Raw genomic sequence first — 23,183 nt, forward strand, 5'->3', positions numbered from 1 at the left:
GCATCACTTCTCACTTCAGCATTAAATTTAATCTGCCATGTGTCTGCCCATTGTGGGCACCATGCTGTAGGAAAGATGTCAAGACCTTGGAGAAGGTGCAGGTTTACTGGAATGGTACCAGGGATGAGGGACTTCAGTTATATGGAGTGACTGAGGTTTGTAAGATTTCTAAATCTCTGGCATTAAATTGACAGCAAGACCAATTCTTTTAAAACAATTTGGAATAAGTTTATGAAATACACGCATGCATGTAGCTGATCAAACACAACAGCAGTCTGTTAGTATCCTAATTACAACAGGTAAGGTAATGTGTTACAGATTTACAGAGACATATACTTCCTTCCCTCTGAGTCAAGCAAAGCATGTGGCCGCCTTCCTTGCTTCTTGGTCTGGTCTTATGGAGAGGGAGGTTTCCTGCTTTGCCGTATGGTCATCTAAAAAGAGCGAAAAGAGAACGAACAGGCTACGGGCTTGCCTTTTTATATCTCAAGTTCATTGTTTGTCAGAAAGCCCCAGGATTGGGTCTTAGTTTCAGGGCAGTTCTTTATTGGCTTTCTTCACACATGTGACTGGAGTAAGTGATGCCATTCCTTGATTAGGTTACTTGTTTTCCAATTAACATTTTTTAGTTTTGATAGGTTTCAAAGTCATGCTCCTTTTGTTCCTTAAGCTCCGCCCACCCAGAGAAGACTTGAACTTGGAGGTATCCATTTTGTCTCGAGTTCAACCCGCAGCCTATCTGTAATCTGTACTTTCAACATTTATACATACACACACAATTCACCTTCATTACATACATTCCACATCAATTCTATCATTAATCTACACTTTTGTTCTTACAGGTTGTTTTCCTTAGAGCAGAGAAGATAAGGAGAGAATTAATAAAGGTGTCCAAAATGATGAGGAGTTTTGTTATAGTAGATGCAGAAAATCTGTTTCCAATGGCTGGAGGGCAGGTAGAGGCCAGTTGTAAGGCTGTGGAATTCATTGCCAGGGTTAGTGGTTGAGACAGAAAGTGTTAAGTATGGAAGAACTCCACAAGACTGAGTACTGTGAGCTAAAACTGATGTGACCTTTGTCTCTTTAATACAACTCCAGAGTGCCTAAGCAGCATGGCAGACAACCTTTTATAACCTTTTATAATCCCTTGCACGAGGTGTGCAGGTGACCCTTGGGCCTCCAACCGTTGACCCTGATCTGATGAACAGTGACGGGTGACCCCTTGCTCTCAAAAGCATCCATGACCAGAAGCAAGTCTGCGGGCTGCGCCATTTCCACCCCGGTAGTGGGCAATAGTAGCCGACTGAGGGAATTAGCACAGTTCTCTGTGCCTGTTCTGAGGCGGATAACATAGTCATAGGTGGATAATGTTAGTTCCCATCTTTGGATGTGGGATGAAGCATTGGTGTTTATACCTTTGCTTTCTGAAAACAACGAAATGAGCGGTTTATGGTCGGTTTCAAGCTCAAACCGAAGTCCAAATAGGTATTGGCGCATTTTCCTAACCCCATATACACATGCTAACGCCTCTTTCTCGACCACACTGTCGGCTCTTTCAGCCTTAGACAGAATTCTAGACGCGTATGCAACTGGGTTGAAGTTTGCCCGATACATTCGTTTGCTGTAACACACAGCCGACTCCGTATGAAGATGCATCACAAGCCAGCACTAATTGTTTACACAGGTCATACAGTACAAGTAACTTATTAGAACAAAGTAAGTTTCTGGCCTTATCAAAGGCTGTCTCTTGAGATTTACCTCAAACCCAGGTCCAACTTGGTGAACTGCTATCCTCCGGATAATGTTGCGAACAGGTCATTCGCCTTGGGTAGCGGGTACTGGTCTTGTAACGAGACTCGGTTGATCGTTACCTTGTAATCTCTGCAGATTCTGACTGTGCCATCGCTTTTCAACACCGGAACAATTGGACTAGCCCACTCATTGAACTAGACTGGCGATATGATTCCCTCTCGTTGAAGTCTGTCCAGTTCGATCTCGACTTTCTCCCTCATCATATATGGAATCGCTCGAGCCTTGTGATAGGCCTTGCATCGGGGATTAGATGGATCTGCAGCATGGTGTCTGTAAAGTTGCCGATGCCTGGTTCAAATAGTGACGGAAACTTGCTCAGCACTTGGGCGCACGAGGCATCATCCACTGAAGATAGTGCTTTGATGTCGTCCCAGTTCCATCGAATCTTTCCCAGCCAGCTTCTGCCGAATAACGTTGGGCCATCGCCTGGTACAATCCACAGTGATAAATCATGCATAGCTCCAGCGTATAATACCTTAACTTCCGCACTGCCATTGACTGGTATGAGCTCTTTAGTGTAAGTGTGCAGTTTTGTCTGAATCGGGCTCAGTTTGGGCCTTTGTGCCTTGTTGCCCCACAGTTTCTCAAAAGCCTTCTGGCTCATTAATGACTGACTCGCCCCCGTGTCCAACTCCATTGATATCGGAATACCATTCAATTTGACTTTCAGTATGATAGGCGGGCTCTTGGTGGTGAAGGTGTTACCCCTTCTTCCTCGGGTTGAGTTGCCTCTCTTGTTGGTTCTGCGTGATCCGCACATTCGCTGGAGGTGCCCCATTGTTTCGTAGCCTTTGCACACGTAGTGCTTGAATTGACATTGATGGGCTCGATGATTAACCCCGCAGCGCCAACATGGTGCTAATGGATTTACATTCACCACCGATGGCGGATTCTGAGTCATCCTAGGTCTTGCAGCTGCAGATGTGTAGGTCCTGCCATATGCAGTTCTGCCTGCTAGCGATGTTATTTTATGTACAGTACTTGCCGATGAGCTTCGATGCTGGGAAGATATCTGTTTGGTATTATCGCTCATGGATATGGTGCCTGGGCTATCGTGATGGCCTTGCTCAGGTCTAGGGATTCAGCGGACAGCAGCTTGCGAACAATGATCTCGTGGCCGATGCAAAGTACAAAAAAGTCCCGCAGCATTTCCCCCAAAAATCCCGCAAATTCGCAAGTTCTCACAAGGCTAGATGGCCTACTCCTGTTCCTAATTCTTATGTTCTTATGTTCTTAAGGCGTCTCAGGTCGGCGATATAACTCGCCACGTCCTGGCCCTCGGAGCGGTGGTGCATGTTGAAGCAATACCTGGCCATTAATACGCTCTCCTTCGGCTTAAGGTGGATCCGAACCAACATACACAACTCTGTATATGTCTTCTCCGCTGGTTTCTCCGGTGCTAGCAAATTCTTGATGAGGTCGTATATTGTGGACTCCCACACGGTTAGGAGAATTGCCTTGCACTGGATCGCTTTATCGTCCCTATCCAACTCATTGGCCACGAAGAACTGGTTGAGACGCTCCACGAAGGCTTCCCAATCATCACCCTCTACAAACCTCTCTAAAATACCAACGGCAGCCATGACCGCATGAAAGTTTGTAATCTGTTACTCGTCGCCAATTGTTAAGTATGGAAGAACTCCACAAGACTAAGTACTGTGAGCTAAAACTGATGTGACCTTAGTCTCTTTAATACAACTCCAGAGTTCCTAAGCAGCATGGCAGACAACCTTTTATACTCCCTTGCACGAGGTGTGCAGGTGACCCTTGGATTTCCAACAGTTGCGCCCTCTGGTGGCAAGTCTTACACAGTTACAATGTTTACATACATAACAGAAAGTATGTCTGCATTCAAGATTAGATTGAATAAAGGGATGAATGGAAATTGGCTTATGTATGGGTAAATATGATTCTGACTATAGAAACATAGAAATACACAGCGCAGAAGGAGGCCTTTCAGCCCATCGTGTCTGCGCCAGCCGACAAAGAGCCACACAGCCCTCGGTCAGCAGCCCTGAAGGTTACATATAAACCAATGAACAATGGCGGAAAGGTAAAGTGACCCGGCCTATCCAGTCTGCCTCACATAACTTTGACACCCCTTGCACCGAAACATTCTACACTCCATCCCCAACTGGAGCCATGGGAAAGGCAAAAACCAGATTAAAAACCCAGGCAAGTGGGGGGAAAAAAAATCTGGGAAAATTCCTCTCCGACTCATCCAGGCGATGGAAACTAGTCCAGGAGATCACCCTGGCTGCATTTGATTCCTTGCAGTATTTACCAGCGTATCTGTGCCAGCCAACAAGAGGTTATCCAGTCTAATCCCACTTACCAGCTCGAGGTCCGTAACCCTGCACATCACGGCATACAAGTGCCCATCCAAGCACCTTTTAAATGTGGTGAGGGTTTCTGCATCCACCACTCTTCCAGGCAGTGAGTTCCAGACCCCCACAACGCTCTGCATGAATAATCTTCCCCTCAAATCCCCTCTGAACCTTCCACCAACCACCTTAAAACTATGTCCCCTCCACCAAGGGAAATAGGCCCATGCTATCCACTGTATACAGGCCCCTCAAAATTTTGTGCACCTCAATGAGGTCTTTCTACCTCCTCTGTTCCAATGAGAATAAACCCAGCCTATCCAATCTGTCCTCATAGCTAAGATTCTCCATTCCAGGCAGCATTCTAGTAAATCTCCTCTGCACCCTCTAGTGCAATCACATCCTTCCTATAATACAGCGACCAGAACTGCACGCAGTACTCCAGCTGTGGCCTAACCAGAGTATTATACAATTAAGCTCCCTGTTCTTGTATTCTATGCCTATGCAAATGAAGGCAAGCATTCTGTATGCTGCCTTAACCACCTTATCCACCTGGCCTGCTACTTTCAAGGATCAGTGGACAAGCACTCCCAAGGTCCCTTTGTTCATTTACACTTGTAAGTTGCCTACCGCTTAATGTGCATACCCTTTTCTTATTAGCCCTCCCCAAGTGCATTACCTCACACTTCTCTGAATTAAATTCCATTTGCCACTGCTCTGCCCACCTGACCAGTAGATTGATATCCTCCTGCAGTCCATGACTTTCATCTTCATTATAAACCCCACAGCTAATTTTAGTTTCATCTGCAAACTTCTTAATCATACTCCCTATATTCAAATCTGGATCATTGATGTATACCACAAAAAGTAAGGGCCCTGCAGAACCCCACTGGAAACATCCTTCCAGTTACCCTTTGCTTCCTACCTCTAAGCCAATTTTGGAGCCAACTTGCCACTTTGCCCTGGATCCCATGGGCTTTTACCTTCGTGATCAGTGTACCATGTGGGACCTTATCAAAAGCCTTAAAGTCCTATATGCTACATCGTACGCACTACCTTCATCGGCCCTCCTGGTTGCTTCCTCAAAAAATTCAATCAGGTTAGTCAAACACCATCTTCCCTTAACAAATCCGTGCTGACTGTCCCTAATTAATCCTTGCCTTTCCAAATGTAGATTTATCCTGTCTTTCAGGATTTTTTCTAATAATTTTCCCACCACTGAGGTTAGGCTGACAGACCTGTAATTACTCGGCCTATCCCTTTCTCCCTTTTTAAACAAGGATACTACATTAGCAGTCCTCCAATCCTCCGGCACCATGCCCAAAGCCCAAGAGGACTGGAAAATGATGGTCAAGTCTCTGTTATTTTCTCTCTTACTTCGCTCAATAGCCTAGGATGCATTTCATCTGAGCCTGGGGACTTGACTACTTTCAAAGCTGCTAAACCATCTCTCACTATGTTTATTTCATCCAGAATTTCGCACTCCTCCTCCATAACAGTATCTGCAGTGCCCCTTTCCTTTGTTAAAACAGACGCAAAGTATTCATTAAGGACCATCACTTCGCACTTTTCTGCATTAAATTTCATCTGCCACGTGCCCGCCCATTCCATCAGCCTGACTGTCGTCTTGAAATCTATCACCATCCTCCTCACTGTGCCTTGTAATGGTGGGAAGGCTTTGGGGAATCAGGAGGTGAGACACTTGCCGCAGAATACCCATCATCATCATCATCATAGGCAGTCCCTCGGAGTCGAGGATTACTTGCTTCCACACTAAAAATGAGTTCTCAGGTGACTATTGAGTCCAATGCGGGACTTACAGTCTCTGTCACAGGTGGGGCAGATGGTGGTTGAAGGAAAGGGTGGGTGGGGGGGCCTGGGTTGCCGCACGCTCCTTCCACTGTCTACGCTTGGTTTCAGCTTGCTCCTGACGAAAAGACTCTGTGTTCAGCGCCTTCCCGGATTCTTTTCCTCCACTTTGGTCGGTCTTGGGCCAGGGATTCCCAGGTGTCAGTGGGGATATTAAATTTTTCCAGGGAGGCTTTGAGGATGTCGTTGAAGCATTTCCTCTGCCCGCCTGGAGCTCACTTGCTGTGTTGGAGCTCCGCTTGTTTTGGGAGTCTTATGTCCGGCATGCGGATAATGTGGTTCGTCCAGTGGTCAGTGCTTCGATGCTGGGGATGTTGGCCTGAACGAGAACACGGACGTTGGTGCGTTTATCCTGCCAGTGGATTTGTAGGATCTTGCGGAGGCAGCGCTTGTGGTACTTCACCAGTGCTTTGAGGTGCCTGCTTTACATGGTCTGTGTCTCTGAGCCATATAGGAGGGCAGGTATCACTACGGCCCTGTAGTCCATGAGCATGGTGCCGGGTTTGAGGTCCTGGTTTTCAAAAACACTCTTCCTCAGGCGACCGAAGGCTGCGCTGGCGCACTGAAGGCGGTGTTGGACCTCGTTGTCGATGTCTGTCCTTGCTGATAGTAGGCAGCAGAATATCCAGCCTCTGACCCGCTCTTGTTGCCATGATATTTATGTGGCTGCTCCAGTTAAGTTTCTGGTCCCAGGATGTTGATGATGGGAGATTCGGTGATGGTGTTGCCGCTGAATGTCATTGGGAGGTGGTTAGACTCTCTCTGGAGATGGTAATTGCCTGGCACTTGAGTGGCGTGATTGTTACTTGTCACTTAGCAGCCAAGCCTGAATGGTGTCCAAGATTTGCTGCACGTGGGCACGGACTGCTTCATTATCTGAAGAGTTCCAAATGGCACTGAAGACTGTGAAATCATCAGTGAACTTCTGACCTTATGATGGAGGGAAGGCTGTTGATGAAGCAGCTGAAGCTGGTTGGACCTTGGACACTGCCCTGAGGAACTCCTGCAGCGATGTCCTTGGTTGAGCTGGTACGAATCAGAAATTTACAACACGGAAAGGGGCCATTTCGGCTCATCGTGTCCGTGCCAGCCGGCCAAGAGCTATCTAGCCTAATCCCACTTTCCAGCTCTTGGTCCGTAGCCCTGTAGGTTACAGCACTTTAAGTGCACATCGAAAGTATTTTTTAAATGTGGTGAGGCTTTCTGCCTCTACCACCCTTTCAGGCAGCGAGTTCCAGACCCCCACTGGGTGAAGGAACTTTCCCTCATATCTCCTCTATGCCCCCTGGTTGTTGACCCCTCTGCCAAAGGAAACAGGTCCTTCCTATCCACTCGATCCAGGCTCCTCATAATTTTATACACCTCAGTCAGGTCTCCACTCACCCTTCTCTGTTTCAAAGAAAACAGACCCAGCATCTCCAATCTCTCCTCATAGCCAAAATTCTCCAGTCCAGGCAACATTCTTGTAAATCTCCTCTGCAGCCTTTCTAGTGCAATCGCATCTTTCCTGTAATGTGGTGACCAGAACTGCACGCAGTACTCCAGCTGCGGCCTAACCAATGTATTATACAGTTCAAGCATAACCTCCTTGCTCTTGTATTCCATGCCTCGACTAATAAAGGCAAGTATTCCATATGCCTTCTTAACCACCTTATCTACCTGGCCTGCTACCTTCAGCGATCTGTGGACCTGCAATCCAAGGTCCCTTTGTTTCTCTACACTTTTCAGTATCGTACCATTTAATGTGAATTGCCTTGCCTTGTTACCTCATACTTATCCAGATTGAATTCCATTTGCCACTATTCTGCCCACCTGACCAGTACATTGATATCTTCCTGCAGTCCGCAGCTTTCTTCTTCATTATCAACCACGCAGCCTATTTTAGTGTCATCTGCAAACTTCTTAATCATACCCCCAACATTTAAGTCCAAGTCATTGATATATACCACAAAAAGCAAGGGACCCAGCACTGAGCCCTGCAGAACCCTACTGGATACAGCCTTCTCGTCACAAAAATATCCATCAACTATCAACCATTAACCTTTTGCTTCCTGCCTCTGAGCCAACTTTGGATCCAACTTGCCACTTTGTCCTGGATCCCATGGGCTTTTACTTTCGTAACCAGTCTGCCATGTGGGACCTTATCAAAATCCATATACACTGCATCATATACACTACATCATTCGCACTGCCCTCCTCAACCCTCATGGTTATCTCCTCTCAAAATTCAATCAAGTTAGTCAGACACAACCTTCTCTGAACAAATCCACGCTGTAATTCTCCTTGATTAATCCATGTCTTTCCAAATGAAGATTTATCCTGTCCCTCAGGACTTTTTCCAACAATTTTCCCACCACTGAGGTTAGGCTGACTGGCCTGTAATTATCGGTCTATCCCTTTCTCTCTTTTTAAGTAAAGGTACAACATTATCAGTCCTCCAGTCCTCTGTTGCCAAAGAGGATTGGAAAATGATGGTCAGGGCCTCGGATATTTCCTCTCTCGCTTGATAATGAAACTTTTTTGGCAATGAATATGTGAGGTGGTTTAATTGGCATTCTCCTCTGACCACTTCCTTTTACTGGCTTTAAGCAGCTCTCCTTGGACTCTCCGTCTGTCAGTTCCAATAATGACCTCCCTTCTTGGCCTAACATTCTGCAGCAACATTTCAGTATTGGAATGCACAAAGTGCTGTGCCCTGCAGCAGATCTTTCTGACATTTAGACAATAATAAATGGGTAATTTGCAGCCAAAAAAGATGTAAAGATTCCTGGCCTTTCAGCTGCTGCAGGCCATTAACTAAGCACATTTCTAATTGAAGGTGTTTTTGCCAGGAGTTCTCCTTAATTACAAAGAAGCATTGGAAATGACAAGTGGGCTCAACATCAGTTGGGCAACACCATTCCAGGCAGGGATTGCATCCAGTTAGAAAATCTAGGCTTCTGTCTCGTGTTTGTGCACTACTTTGAGACAGTTCTGTTTTATTTGAGGTTGAATGAATGGGAAAGAATGATAAATTGCTTGATGTGTGTCAATCATTATGTAGAAATCAGCTTCACTTCCTGCCACAGTTATTGTAACATTCATTTTACATTTTTTCTTTTTTAGGAACTAAGTAAAAAAGAAGTTAAGAACACTACTTTGTTGTTAAATTGCATTCATAAATATGGGAAAAACATGACCATACAGGGAGAAGATGGCTTGACAGCAATGATAAAGCAAGGGCTTGTTCAGAAGATAAGTAATTCATAATTTATATTTTCTTCCATTATGCTAACAGAGAACTGAAGATGATTGCTTATTTGCTTTAGGTTAATGCTAATATTTTGCTTCACTGAGTAATTGGCAGCCTTTGTTCTTTAGAAATTGTCTAACTGATATATTTTCATTTTTAAACTTTTATTGTTTTAGATAAGTTATTCTTTATTGGACACTGTTTCTTTAAGAGGTTACCACCCTGAATGGACAAATGATCTTCACCATCAAGGAAAGTTTTTAAAAAGTAATGTTGCTAATATTTACTCTTGCCATCCTTTGCTCACCAAGCAACCATTATTGATCTGTGAGCCTTGACAGACTATGGAGGGAGGGTATTATAGCCAGGGCCAAACCTGTCCCTGGCTGGTGGGAGATCACTGATGGTAATGCGGGATCATTTCCCTTCTGTAAACCATTGCTGGTCAGCTCGGTTATTTTCAGGGTTGGTGTTTTCTTTACATTGTAAAATACCTCAAATCTCCCACTACAATAACAGGACTCGCTTTCTGCTGATTTCATTCAGATTTTCAAAGTTCAATTTGTATTTTTAGCTATTAAGATGACGTGCTTTTTATCCCACTGATAGTGTTTTAAGTAGTAGCTCACGAAATTTCCTCCTGTTTGGACTAACACTAGTTTCTGCTCACTTTGATCATAGACATAGAAACATAGAAAATAGGTGCCGGAGTAGGCCATTCGGCCCTTCGAGCCTGCACCGCCATTCAATGAGTTCATGGCTGAACATGCAACCTCAGTACCCCATTCCTGCTTTCTCGCCATACCCCTTGATCCCCCTAGTAGTAAGGACTACATCTAACTCCTTTTTGAATATATTTCATGAATTGGCCTCAACAACTTTCTGTGGTAGAGAATTCCACAGGTTCACCACTCTCTGGGTGAAGAAGTTTCTCCTCATCTCGGTCCTAAATGGCTTACCCCTTATCCTTAGATGGTGACCCCTGGTTCTGGACTTCCCCAACATTGGGAACATTCTTCCTGCATCTAACCTGTCTAAACCCGTCAGAATTTTAAACGTTTCTATGACCGTTCCTAGGGAGTGCGGAGGTAGGGCTCAGCACACAGCTATTTGCAACAACTTTGGCTTTGATCTTATTTGGTACGCACAGTAAGCTCCCAGTGTGAAATTAGCTCACTGCTGGGAGTTTGAACAGTGCGACACCATTTTCTGTGCAGCTGCAGCTACTTATAGGACAACAGGCCATTGCAAGGAAAGTGCACCTTTACCAAACTTGGCAGCATGGCACTTTATCTGCAGCAGTTATGGAGCAAAATGCAGTTGAGACAATGCTACATGAGATGAATGAAAAAAGGATTATCTTGTTCAACATGCCAGGAAGCTACCATACAACAGGGCAGAACGCCTGGGAGGAGCTGATGGCAACAGTGAATTTCAACAGCATTGCGCAGAAACATAGAGATGCTGTTTTAAGAAATCAAAACATCTGCCAAGCTAAGGCTGCCAATGTTCTTTATTTTTACTTGTTACTTACTGCCTGCGACTGAAGAGAAACAAACATTTTTTGGGGCAGTAGGAGGTGATTTGGCCCTTTGCCCTGAATTTAGACCTTCCTTAGGCTGAGTTTACACAGTTCCATGTTTATCAGTTTCCCCATAGGCTTTTCCAGCCAGCTTTAAAACTCTGATCTACATAACTTGCATTCCCATTCTGCAGAAACGTACACTTTACAGCTGCAAATTGCAGATGGAACTCTTGTCTCACTGAAGTCCAGTACATTTATTCATAGAATCTTAGAACACAGAAGGAGGCCTTTCAGCTCATCATCCCTGTGCTGGTTCTTTGAAGGTGTGATCCAAATAGTCTCACTCCCCTGCTCTGCAAATTTTCTCCAAGTATATATCTAATTCAAAAGTTACTACTGAATCTGCTTCCACTACCCTTTCTGACAGTCCATTCCAGATCATATCAACTTGCTACATAAAATAATTCTCATCTCCGCTCTGGCCCTTTTGCCAATTACCTTTAAAACCTCTGGTTACCGGACCTCCTGGCAATGGAAGCAGTTTCTCCCTATCAAAACCTCTGTATAAAATCTTCCCTCAACCTTCTTTGCTTTAAGCAGAACAACCGTTGCTTCTACATAAGAACACAAGAAATAGGAGCATGAATAGGCCATTTGGCCCCTCGAGCCTGCTCCGCAATTCAATAAGATCATGGCTGTTCTGATCATGGACTCAGCTCCACTTCCCTGCCCGCTCCCCATAACCCTTTACTCCCTTATCGCTCAAAAATGTGTCTATCTCCACCTTAAATATATTCAATGACCCAGCCTCCACAGCTCTCTGGAGCAGAGGATTCCATAGATTTACAACCCTCTGAGAGAAGAAATTCCTCCATCTCAGTTTTAAATGGGTGGCCCCTTATTCTATGTACCCTAGTTTTAGTTTCCCTGTTAGATCTCTTAATTTTCAATGAGATGTGAACTCCGGTGATAGTTTAACTAAACTTTATTCTGGCAGCTGCAACAAACTACTGGCTTTATGCCAGGTCCTTTGTCCTTCTAAAACACATGGCAAAAAATGGCAGTATTTATCCTGGATCAATTTACAATCGTGACCTCGCCCCCTTTGACCTTATTGGCTCAATTGATGTGTTGTTAGCCCATAATTGGCTCACTGCCAAAAGCCCTGAAATGTCAAGTTGATTGATGCTTAAGGTATCGTGCTATCTCTCACGTAGGTAGGGGTCTGTGTTTTCTCAACTCTGCAGCCTGGTTGAATTCTCTATCAATCCCCACTTTGATTCTTTCACAAACTGAATCATAAAACATCAGGTATCACTGGTTAAACATTCTACAAAATAATTTCTTATATGTTAATAGAGTTTCCTTCTAAAATTTGTTGATGTGTTTCGCCACATGTCCAGACTAGTAGCTTCCATACAAATTTATGCCAACCCGAATTCCATCGTGGCCACAATGGAAGTCTGGTTTTAGTTGGTTAATTAACTCATTCCAATTTAATCCAAATCAGTATCTAAATTCAACCAGTAAACAACCTTCCCTTCAGCATAACATAATCCTGTGCCACGTACAGACGGTCTGCTGGGACCTGCAAGGTGCCTCACCTGCGGAACAGCAGCTACAGCCACCTGGTTGCAACAACATTTAATCATTTAATCAACATAAACAAACAATATAAAAGTAAAATAATGACAATGAATAGAATTAAACCTTCCACCAGTGAAGTTCCTATTGAACCTAGCCATTCAGTGGCTCCACTCCACAAAGTGTATGATGGGGGTTGCTTAAGTTTTTCTACCTCCTATTGGATATGCTCCGCTAAGTGGATAATTTCTTCGGAGCTATCTGGGATATATGTGCAACACTCAGTTCCGAGTAGGGCACAAGTACCTCTCTTTTCAGCCAGGATGTAGTCAAGGGCCAGTCTATTCTGTAGGGCTACTGTGCGGATTGCTACCATTTCTGCATTGATTTTAACTAGGGCCTCTGAGGTATCATTGGCTACCCGTACCACAACAGATGCCATGTTAATGGATTCCCTTTCCAGTTTGGCAGTCCCATACCCGGGGATCAGAATGGCAAAGAACCTCTCTGTTTCTGTGATAGCTCTCTTAGGACAGTGACTTTATGGGCCCAAGTTTCCACACGATTTGCGCCTGATTTCTAGGAGCAACTGGTGGAGAACGGACTATCTTAGAAATTGCAATTTTCCACATTTAATTTTCTGCAGTTCGAGGCAGGTAGAACAGTTCCACTTTGGAACAGAATTTTTTCTTCAAAAGGGGGCGTGTCCGGCCACTGACGCCTGATTTCAAAGTTTCTACAGTGAAAACGTACTCCAAACTAATTTAGAATGGAGCCAGTGAAGATTTTTGTAGAACTGAAAAAACCTGTTCTACACATTAAAAAATCAGGCGCAGGTTACAAATTAGGCGTCCAGAACGAGGTGGGGGGAGAAGGAAAGTCATTAAATTCTATAATAAATCCTTATTTATACTTCTACAAATATTATACAAATAAATCTAATCTGAATAAACATTTATAAGCAAAGAAAAGATTAAATAAACCATGTTCCGACCTGTGTGAAAGGAGAGGGGAGAGAGAGAGGAGGAAGGGTCGGATCCAGTCCGGGAGCGGCAGTCGGGGGGGAGCGGGAGCGGCAGTCGAGTTGGGTTGGGTCGGGTCGGGGGGAAGCAGGAGCGAGAGCGGCGGTCGGGTCGGGGGAGTAGCGGGAGCAGGAGCGGCAGTCGGGAGGGAGGCGGGAGCGGGTGTCGGGTCCGGTCCGGGGGGGGGGTGGTGGGTGGGGGGTGTCGAGTCTGGTCCGGGGGTGGGAAGCGGAAAGCGGGATTCGAGTCGGGTCGGAAGGAAGCAGGAGCTGGGCATTGGAAGAGCCTTATTCACGCAGCCCCAGTGAGGCCATTCGGCCAGGGCTAGGGGCTGCGTGCTTCGGGCCCCTCCCACACAGTTTCGGGCGGCTGCAGCTACTGCACTTGCGTGCCCACTGTAGCGCGCATGTGCAGAGGTCCCGGCACTGTTTTCAGCGCAGGGACCTGGCTCCGCCCCCCTACAGCACCTGCTGCGCTGCACCGAGGGCCAGAGGACCTGCAGGGAGGTGGAGAATACGGAGATTTTTTTTAGGCGCACTTTGTGGTGCGAGAAACGGGCGTCCAGGTCGGGACTGCGCCGTTCTAGGCGCGTGTGGAAACTTGGGCCCTATATGTTACGTATATGGCACAATGTAGGCTAAATAGCAGGATCCCGTCCAATTCTGGGGCAGCCAAGGGTAGGCCTTGTGGCCACACACCCAATAGGTGCCATTATAGGCAATGAATGTTAGCTGTTTCTTTGTCAGCAACACTCCAGGGCCTGTCCAGGCTTTTCCATCTGTTTTATTCAGAATCCCCGTTATGTTAAGAACTCCCACACGGCCCAGTTTGGACTGTTCCGTGGCTTGATTATATTATAATTCCACGAGCAGTTACTATACCCCATATTTTGGCCTCCTTTGATGTTTCTAATCAGACATACTGATTCCCCTGGTCTTCCTATCTCCGTTGTATTAATGATAAAAAATGGGGGCCGTTTGGAATTATTGTAGCACGGTTGGTACCCCCTTCAAAGGTAGTCAGATTGTAACCTGCTGACTTCCATTTACGTGCCCAGTTTTCCGTATCCTGAAACGCATTGCCTGTTTTGTTTTGATGAATTATCCACTCAGCCATTTACGAGATATTCAAGGGAACTGGCCTCAAGGGAATCCCTCCCTTTGAGTGAATAGGAATATGCGCACACCCAACAACTGGAAATGTTATCTTGTTTGGCATATATGTATGACATATATAAAAAGGTATTTACATGTAATCCCCTGGGTACTCTACTATTTCCCTTTGGTGCAGAGGGTCGGCTAGTAAGAAGTAGGCAAATGCCTAGAATACCAACAGTCAGTAGTACAGTAAATTTATACATTTTGGCAAAAAGTAATTGTCCTTATTTCAGCTTCAATTACGGGTGGGTGCTCGTTAACGTGTGAGGTGTGGATCCAGGCTTTCTTTCCTTGGACTTTAACAGCCGCCTGGGTGGTCAATAACACTTGGTAAGGTCCCTCCCACTTGGCACCCAAAGGTTCTTTATGCAACTTTTTCACATACACCCAGACTCCCGGGATTATGTCGTGTCCTCCTTCGGGTGGATTACCCCAAGCTGCTGATACCTTTCAGGAAACAGAACTAATAGTACTGGTTAGGTTCTGACAGTATGATAACAAGGTATCACTCATTAAGTGAACATCAGCTTTCCGTAAATCGATAGTTCCTGGCAGCGACATGGGTCTTCCTGTTAGAATTTCAAGGGCTCAGACCTGTAGTTCTGTTCGGGGTTGCCCTAATGCTACATAGCACTATTGGTAGTGCCTGGGGGCTATGGTGTTCCATCTTTGTGATATTTGGCAAGCCGTTATTTGAGTTTGATTCATTCGCTCTACTTGTCCTGATGATTGTGGATGATAAGGACAGTGTAAATCCCACGTAATGTTCAGTAACCTACAGACTTCTTGGCAGACAGCACCTGTGAAGTGTGTTCCCTGATCTGAGTCAATGCTACTCGGGACTCCCCATCGGGGAATGTAATCCTTACACAAGACCGTTGCAGTGTGATTGGCTGTGGCTCTTTTAGTTGGGACAGCTTCTACCCATCTAGAGAATCTGTCGACCATGACAAGAATGTTAGTGTATCCTTGGCATGAAGGGAGAGAGATATAATCGACCTGCAGATACTGGAATGTTCCGACAGGGGCAGGGGGCCTCAGTTGGGGCATTACCGTGATGGGTCCAGAATTATTTTTCTGGCAGACCACACAGCGGTCTGCTACCAGCTGGGCATGTTTTTTAAATCCCCGACCCCACCAGCTTTTCTGGAACCGTGCCGTCATCTGTTGTGAGGCCAAGTGTCCCCACGAGTGGATCTGTTGGGCTAAAAAAGGCATAAGCGCTTGTGGCGCGACTGGCTTGTCGGTATCTCTGTCTCCAGACACCATCTTCGGATAGCTTAATTCCTGCCTCAATCCATGTCCGCTTTTCTTCTCTGGAGCACTCGCCTTGCATTGTTTGAAGGTCTCGTGTCAGAGTCCTGAGTGCTTTCAATCTGCACATCTGTGTTGGTCCTTCTGGGGGAACATCCTGTGAGGCGGCATCTTTAGCTGCCTGGTCGGCTAGGGCATTTCCCTATGCTTCTATGGTATTTTCCTTAGTATGGGCCTTACATTTTAGGATGGACACTTCCTGAGGTAATTTTAGTAAGTCTCGGACTTCTTTTCCATTTCGGATAGGTGTACCAGCAGCAGTGAGGAATCCTCTTTTCCGCCATAACAGACCAAAGTTGTGAGCGAATCCAAAAGCATAATGTGAATCTGTATAGACATTAGCTGTCTGTCCTCCTTCTGCTATTCGACATGCTTCTGACAGGGCCCGTATCTCGGCCTGTTGTGCTGACGTTCCTGAGGGTAAACATCCTTTTGCCACTACCTCATATAAGGTTGTAACTGCCCATCCTGCTTTTCTGGTACCATTGTCCACAAAGGAGGAACCATCTGTAAACAGGATGAGGTCTGGGTTGTGTAGAGGCTCCTCTGCTGCTAAGGCTGCTTCTTGTGTTTCTTTTAAAATCTCCACGCAGTCATGCACTTCACATTCTCCCCCCTCTTGCTCCCTCGATTCTGACATCGGAAGCATAGTTGTGGGATTAACCGGGCTGGCCCAGACGATATGGAGATTAGGAGCTTCCAAAACTGCTGTCCAGCGGGTCCATCTAGCTGCCGTCACCTGAGACATTCTATTCATAGACAGCAAAGCGTGTACGGTGTGGGGACACTTGACCATCAGCTTTTGGTCAAGGACTAGACCTGCAGTGATCATTACCGCTCGACATGTAGCTTCCATGGCCCTTAGGCAACTTCCCCATCCGAGGGCTACCGCATCCAGTTTTGCCGAATAATAGCCAATAGGTCTTTGCCGATCCCCATGTTCTTGTGTCAGTATAGCTGTCATGTATCCTTCTTTCTCATGGAAAAACAGGGTAAATGGCTTACCACTGTCGGGGATTCCCAGAGCCTTTTTCAAACTCAGGAAGGCCTCTGGCTGTTCGTTAGGGTGATGGCTTCTTTAGAGGCACGTTTCCCCTTTTAAGATATCATTCAATGGCTGAGCAAGCTATGTGAAGGAGTCAATCCAATTTCTGTTAAAGTTACACAATCCCAAAAAAGACCTTAGTTCTTGAATAGTGGTGGGTTTTTTAGCAGCCCGAATGGCTGCAGTTCTATCCTGGGTAAGTTCTCTCTTTCCTTGTGAAATCTTTTGTCCCAGGTATACAACCTCTTCTTGGGATATTTGTGCTTTGTCGATGCTGGCTTTATGTCAGCCAAAGGTGGTCCAGCAAAGCTCGTAAATCTTGTTCATGCTGTTCTTCCGTGTTTGAAGCTAGCAGGAATCGTCTACATATTGGATGACGGGGAGGTAATTCTTGCAAATGGCTTTGTAAAGCCATGTGGAATACTGTAGGGCTGATGTGGAAACCCTGCGGTAACTGGGTCCAAGTATACTGTTGTCCTTGGACCGTGAAAGCAAACCACTGTCGAACCTCCGGTGCCAGAGGCACTGACCAAAATCCGTTGGCCATATCGATAAACGAGAAATATTTATGTTCCGGTTTGAGGGCATTGAAAATGGTGGAGGGATCTGCGACCAAATGAGCTTTTTGATCAATACACTGGTTAGCTTTCCTATAATCGACGGTCAAACGCCAAGACTCAGTAGATTTCTGTACCGGCCACACGGGGCTATTGGAGGAGCTATGCATTTTAATAAGCAATCGCTTGTTTCTCCAATTGCTGAATAACCGGTAAGATTCCCGCGATGGCAGTTGGACTGATGGGATACTGTTTACTGCATGGAGGCTTGGTCCCGGTAAATGACGTAGGCTCCATCTGGAGTATGTCGAAATCTCGACTCACGATATACGACTCCGACACCTTCAGCCCGACAGATGTTCCTTTAATTTTACTTGCTAGCAAGGGAAAAGTCTCACTCAGTCAACGGCTAAGTGAACGCCTTCGAAATGGTACAATTTCACGAGATATTTATACAGTAAAAACTCAACTTTTATGGCCTCTTCCTGTGTATTGGTTCCGTCTTGCGTCAGTGAATACAGATAAAGAGTTAATTACTACATCCTTGTCCTGACATGGTTTCCAAATATTTCCTTTTATCAGGGTTATTAGTTGGCCTGTCAGCCATTACTTAATGAGAGTGTGGTAATGAGCTATTACCGGCATTGCATTGTGTCAGAATTGTCCAGTTTCCTGGTCAGTTATCTTTTTGCATTAAATGGATGAGGTCTGTACAAGAGATAATGGCTGGTGTTTGAGTATCTCGAAAAGGGTGGGGCGGAGTGGAACTGGTGTTGTATGGACAATAGGAGATCACCATGGGTGGTACTTGTTTCAGCAGGACTTGTCTCCTAGCTGTCTGGTGGCCATTGATTAGTTAGAAACATAGAAACATAGAAAAATACGTGCAGAAGTAGACCATTCTGCCCTTCGAGCCTGCACCACCATTCAGTAAGATCATGGTTGATCATTTACCTCAGTACCCCTTTCCTGCTTTCTCTCCATATCCCTTTATCCCTTTAGCTGTAAGGGCCATATCTAACTTCCCCTTGAATATATCTAATGAACTGGCATCAACAACTCTCTCTGTTAAAGAATTCCACAGGTTAACTCTGAGTGAAGAAGTTTCTCCTCATCTCAGCCCTAAATGGCTTACCCCTTATCCTTAGACTGTGTCCCCTGGTTCTGGACTTCCCCAACATCGGGAACATTCTTCCTGCATCAAATCTGTCCAGTCCTGTCAGAATTTTATATGTTTCCCTCAGTGTGAATATAACACATCCAGACCCACAGTGTAACCCTCCCCCTTCCCTTGTCTCGCGCATGCCCAGACGCACAGCATGCGCGCGTACACGCCGACCGGCGCGCAGCGGCCGACCGTCAACGTGCGCGCATGCAGCGGTCGACACGTGCATGACACGGCACGCGCGCGCAGACACGACACACACGTGCAGGCACGACACGCACGCAGATACTACACACAAACACACACGTACAGACACACACACACACACACACACACACACACACACGTACAGACAGACACAACACACACGTACAGACAGACACAACACACACGTACAGACTGAGCAGCAGCGAGAGGGTTAAGGTTTTAGGTGGGTTGTAATCAGTGACAGAGAGTGGGGTTTTAAACAGGCTTTTAAAAGCACTTGTTCGGCACGCAACATTCAATCTGCAGATTTCGGTCTAATCTGACCTCTCACCAAGGATTGTATTTGATCTCCCCACATTCACTTTACAAATTCTTTAAATCGGTGGGGGTGAAAGGTCAGAGTTTTGGCCCTCTGACACCCAGCCCATTGCTGAAGATTGTTTCGAGTGATGTACCGTGTCTATTCAGAATTCACCGTAGAATTACACAGTGTTTACAGCACAGAAACAGGCCATTGGGCCCAACAGGCACATGTCGGAGTTTCTGGTCCACACAAGCCTCCACCCTTTATCCAATCATATCCTGCTATTCCTTTCTCCCTCAAGTACTTATCTGGTTTCCCTTACAGACACTGTACTATTCACCATAACTACTCCATGTGCTAGCAAGCTCTACATTCTAACCTGTCTCTGGTTAAAGTGGGGTCTCCTGAATTCCTCCTTGGATTTATCAGTGAGTAGCTTATATTTATGACCCCTAGAGTTGGACTCCCAACACATGGAAACATCTTCTCTACATCCACCCTAACAAACCCCTTCATAATGTTAAAGATCTCTATTTGATCATCCCTCAGCTTTCTCTTTTCTAGAGAAAGAGCCCCAGCATGTTCAGTCATTCTGGATATGTATAACCTCTCCATTCGGGCATAATGCTTGTAAATATTTATTGCAGCATCAACAATGCCTCCTTTTTGTAATATGGAGACCAGAACTGTACACAGTGCTCCAAGTTTGGTATAACCAGTTCTGACGAAGGGTCATCAACCTGAAACGTGAACTCTGTTTATCTCTCCACAGATATTTCCTGACCCGCTGAGATTTCCAGCATTTTCAGATTTTTGCTTTTGTATTGGTATAATCAAGGTGTGAGATACCTTTAACATAACTTCTCTGCTTTGCAATTCTCTTACTCTAGAAATGAGCCCCAGTTCATTGCTTTGTTGACCTGTTTTAATGATTTGTACATCTGTCCCGCTAGATCCCTTTGCTCCTCCTACCCGAGTTAGACACTTACTTTCCAAGGAGAATGTGGCCTCCTTATTCCTCCTACCAAAATGTCCCATCTCACACCTATCTATATTGGAATTAATTACGCATCCATCATACAAGTTTATTAACATCTTGTATTTTGTCACAGTCCTCCTCAGTATTAACTATATCCTGAATTTGGTGCCATCTGCAAATTTTGAAATTGTACTAACTATTCGTGAGTATATAATAATAGTTATCAGCCGTTTCAAGCCAGGTTTAGCTGTTTATGCAAACCGACTGTCTGTTGCAGAAATTTTTGGAAGGACCAGGACTCCATTTTGTTTTATATCAAAAAGGGCCCAAAAATACAGTGTGATGCAGCTTAGATAAAAATACATTTCCACAAGTAGGCCACAATCGTTCTTATCTTTAGCCCATATCGGGTGTTCCTTCAATTCTTCTTTCTTCAAAGTTCTAATTGACCATATCACCCGATCATCCTCGAAATACAACGATGAATCTACTTGGATTAGGACATCAAAAGGGGTTGATCTACTGGGCCTATCCAGACTGGCGTGGTTAGTTCATGTGGACCCAGCCCTATAAGTACCGGTGTTGACCTTTTAATTTCCATTTTATGGCCCCCAACTCCATAGGCTGTATGTGCCCTACCATCCAACGGCAAAGAGTCTCCATATTGTAGGGGTAGGCATGTTAATTCCGCCCATGTCTAAAAGACAGTCCACATCCTTATCGCCCGCCCTCACAGTTATACATAGCCCATCTCCCCTTTGTTGTATTAATGCGAGGAGTGGGGCCAGGGCGGGCTCTAATCGTTTTTTTGCTATCCCAAGTAACTCCTTCTATTGTTGTATTGTCAGTCGCTTAAATGCTTCTATGAGGTCGTTATCTTGTGACAAGCCTGGTTTGTTGGTTGAATTGTATCTCTGGCTGCGTCCTCTTCCCCGGCCGTGACCTTGCTGTTTCGCCCTGCACGTCTTGGCCCAGAGACCTTCTTTCCCACAATAATGACATTTTCTGGGTAATTTTCCTAATAACTGTTTATCGGAATCCTGGGATTTCCATCCCATAGCCTGTACAGCTCGGACTTTAGCTCCCATATCCCTGTCTAATTGGTTACATCGCTCCACCAACGCTGCAAAGGTAGTTCCTCTACCTTCCCAGCCGGTAACACTATCTTAAGCATTTTGGACAGTTCTGGCTTTAGGCCTGTCACGAAAGCTACTTTCAGGGGTCCAAACTCTTGTTCATCCATTTCCTCATCCGTATTATTCATACCCGAATGTTCTAGCCACGTGCATCTAAACCGCTCGTCATACTCCAGGACCTCCTCTGTTCCTTTCTGTTGGCAGGCTGCAATTTTTCCCCAGTCTGTCTTAGCTGGACTGAAGCCTTGCAGCCAGTGTTTAATCGCCTCCCATCCTGCGTCTAATTCTTGCTCATCCCGCCCCAAAGCTTCTTTTGCCTTGTCGTACAATTTTTTTCCTTGTGTTTTTGGCACCATTGTGGTCAAAATTTGTACTCTGTCCCAGGGATGAAGTTGATATATATTTCTTAAGCGGTCCAGTTGGTCCCACATTTTCACTTCCCCTTTCTTTGGATTGGGCAACTCCTTGGACCATTTATCAATTTTCTCTGGGTCTGCCGGATCATGAGCTAAATATTTTTCATACAGCCTGTGCTTCGTTTTTTTGGTTCCGCCTTCATCCACAGTCTCTTCTGATTTGACTACAACTCGTCTTTTTTTTTTTTAAACGGGGCAAAACGCACCCCTAATTCTTCATCCTCCAACCCTGTATCGTCGGAGGACTCAGAATCCGTATCTATTCCTTGGTCATGTCTTCGGGTTTGCGCTTTTAATTTATCCAAACATGGGTACCCTGGGAATTGACCGATACATTTTCCTTTTCCTATTACTGTCTCTTGACCTAATGATTTTTTCCATTCTTTAATTTCACCTTTAAGATCTTTAACTTCCCCTTCCAACTTTTCAAGTTCAAGTCTTTTCTGTCTCATTTGTTCACAAACCGCTTGCAATTGGTCCTTTGTACTGGTCAGGTCCCTATCATGTTGGGAGTGCGTTATAATTTCATTCTACTGTCGGATCTGTCCCATAACAACTAAGGACCATCTGGTTCTTTTATTTTTCATACGGATCGTTTTTCCCCAGACCCTTTTGATTTTGTCCAAGGACCATTGTCCTTTGGAGGTTCCGTACTTTTGTTCAATCTTAATACAGGTTTTAGATAAGTCGAATTGTTGCTCTATGTATTCTTTCAACTGTTGGAGGATTTCATCTATCGAAACCTCAGGTGGTGCCTGCCCACCTTTAACAGTTGTAGGCAATTCTTTGCTCTTATCTTCTGCTGCCATAATACCGATTTCTTTACTGGGGTCTCGAGTCGTTGGCTTTCCAGCCGATCAGTGGGTTGGTGATGAATTAACTAACACACCGATGAAGTTTAGACGTCTATGGGACCTCGAGCCGATTACCAACCGGAGGGTTCACAAACCAGAGGCTTTCGGAATCGCATAGAAGGGGAGGTGAATTTAGACAATTGACCGACGACTTTTATAAAGAGGAGTCCTTACCTCAGTATGTAGGTCCGATGTCCAAAATTCAGTTTCTTCCCTCAGCGATCCTGTTCGTGATGCCAAAATTGTTAGATCTCTTAATTTTCAATGAGATGCAAACTCCGGTGATAGTTTAACATAACTTTATTCTGGCAGCTGCAACAAACTGCTGGCTTTATGCCAGGTCCTTTGTCCTTCTAAAACACATGGCAAAAAATGGCTGTACTTATCCTGGATCAATTTTCAATCGTGACCTCGCCCCCTTTGATCTTATTGGCTCAGTTGATGTGGTGTTAGCCCATAATTGGCTCGCTGCCAAAAGCCCTGAAATGTCAAGTTGATTGATGCTTAAGGTATCGTGCTATCTCTCACGTAGGCAGGAATCTGTGTTTTCTCAACTCTGCAGCCTGTTTGAATTCTCTATCATTCTCCTATGAGTGGAAATATCCTCTCTGCATCCACCTTGTCGAGCCCCCTCATTATCTTATAAGTTTCAATTAGATCACCTCTCATTCTTCTGAACTC

General features: G+C 45.3%; 1 protein-coding gene across 1 annotated transcript in view; it reads left to right on the forward strand.

The window, feature by feature from the left end:
• The window catches only part of sycp2 (synaptonemal complex protein 2), a 1,164,109-nt gene that overhangs the window by 17,972 nt on the left and 1,122,954 nt on the right, over positions 1–23,183 (forward strand). The window contains exon 3 of the mRNA XM_070894856.1: positions 9,111–9,239. Within this exon, the coding sequence (XP_070750957.1) occupies positions 9,111–9,239 (129 nt within the window). The remainder of the gene's footprint in view (positions 1–9,110; positions 9,240–23,183) is intronic.

The sequence above is a fragment of the Pristiophorus japonicus genome, chromosome 12, assembly GCF_044704955.1.
Source record: "Pristiophorus japonicus isolate sPriJap1 chromosome 12, sPriJap1.hap1, whole genome shotgun sequence".
In the NCBI taxonomy this organism is placed as follows: domain Eukaryota; kingdom Metazoa; phylum Chordata; class Chondrichthyes; family Pristiophoridae; genus Pristiophorus; species Pristiophorus japonicus.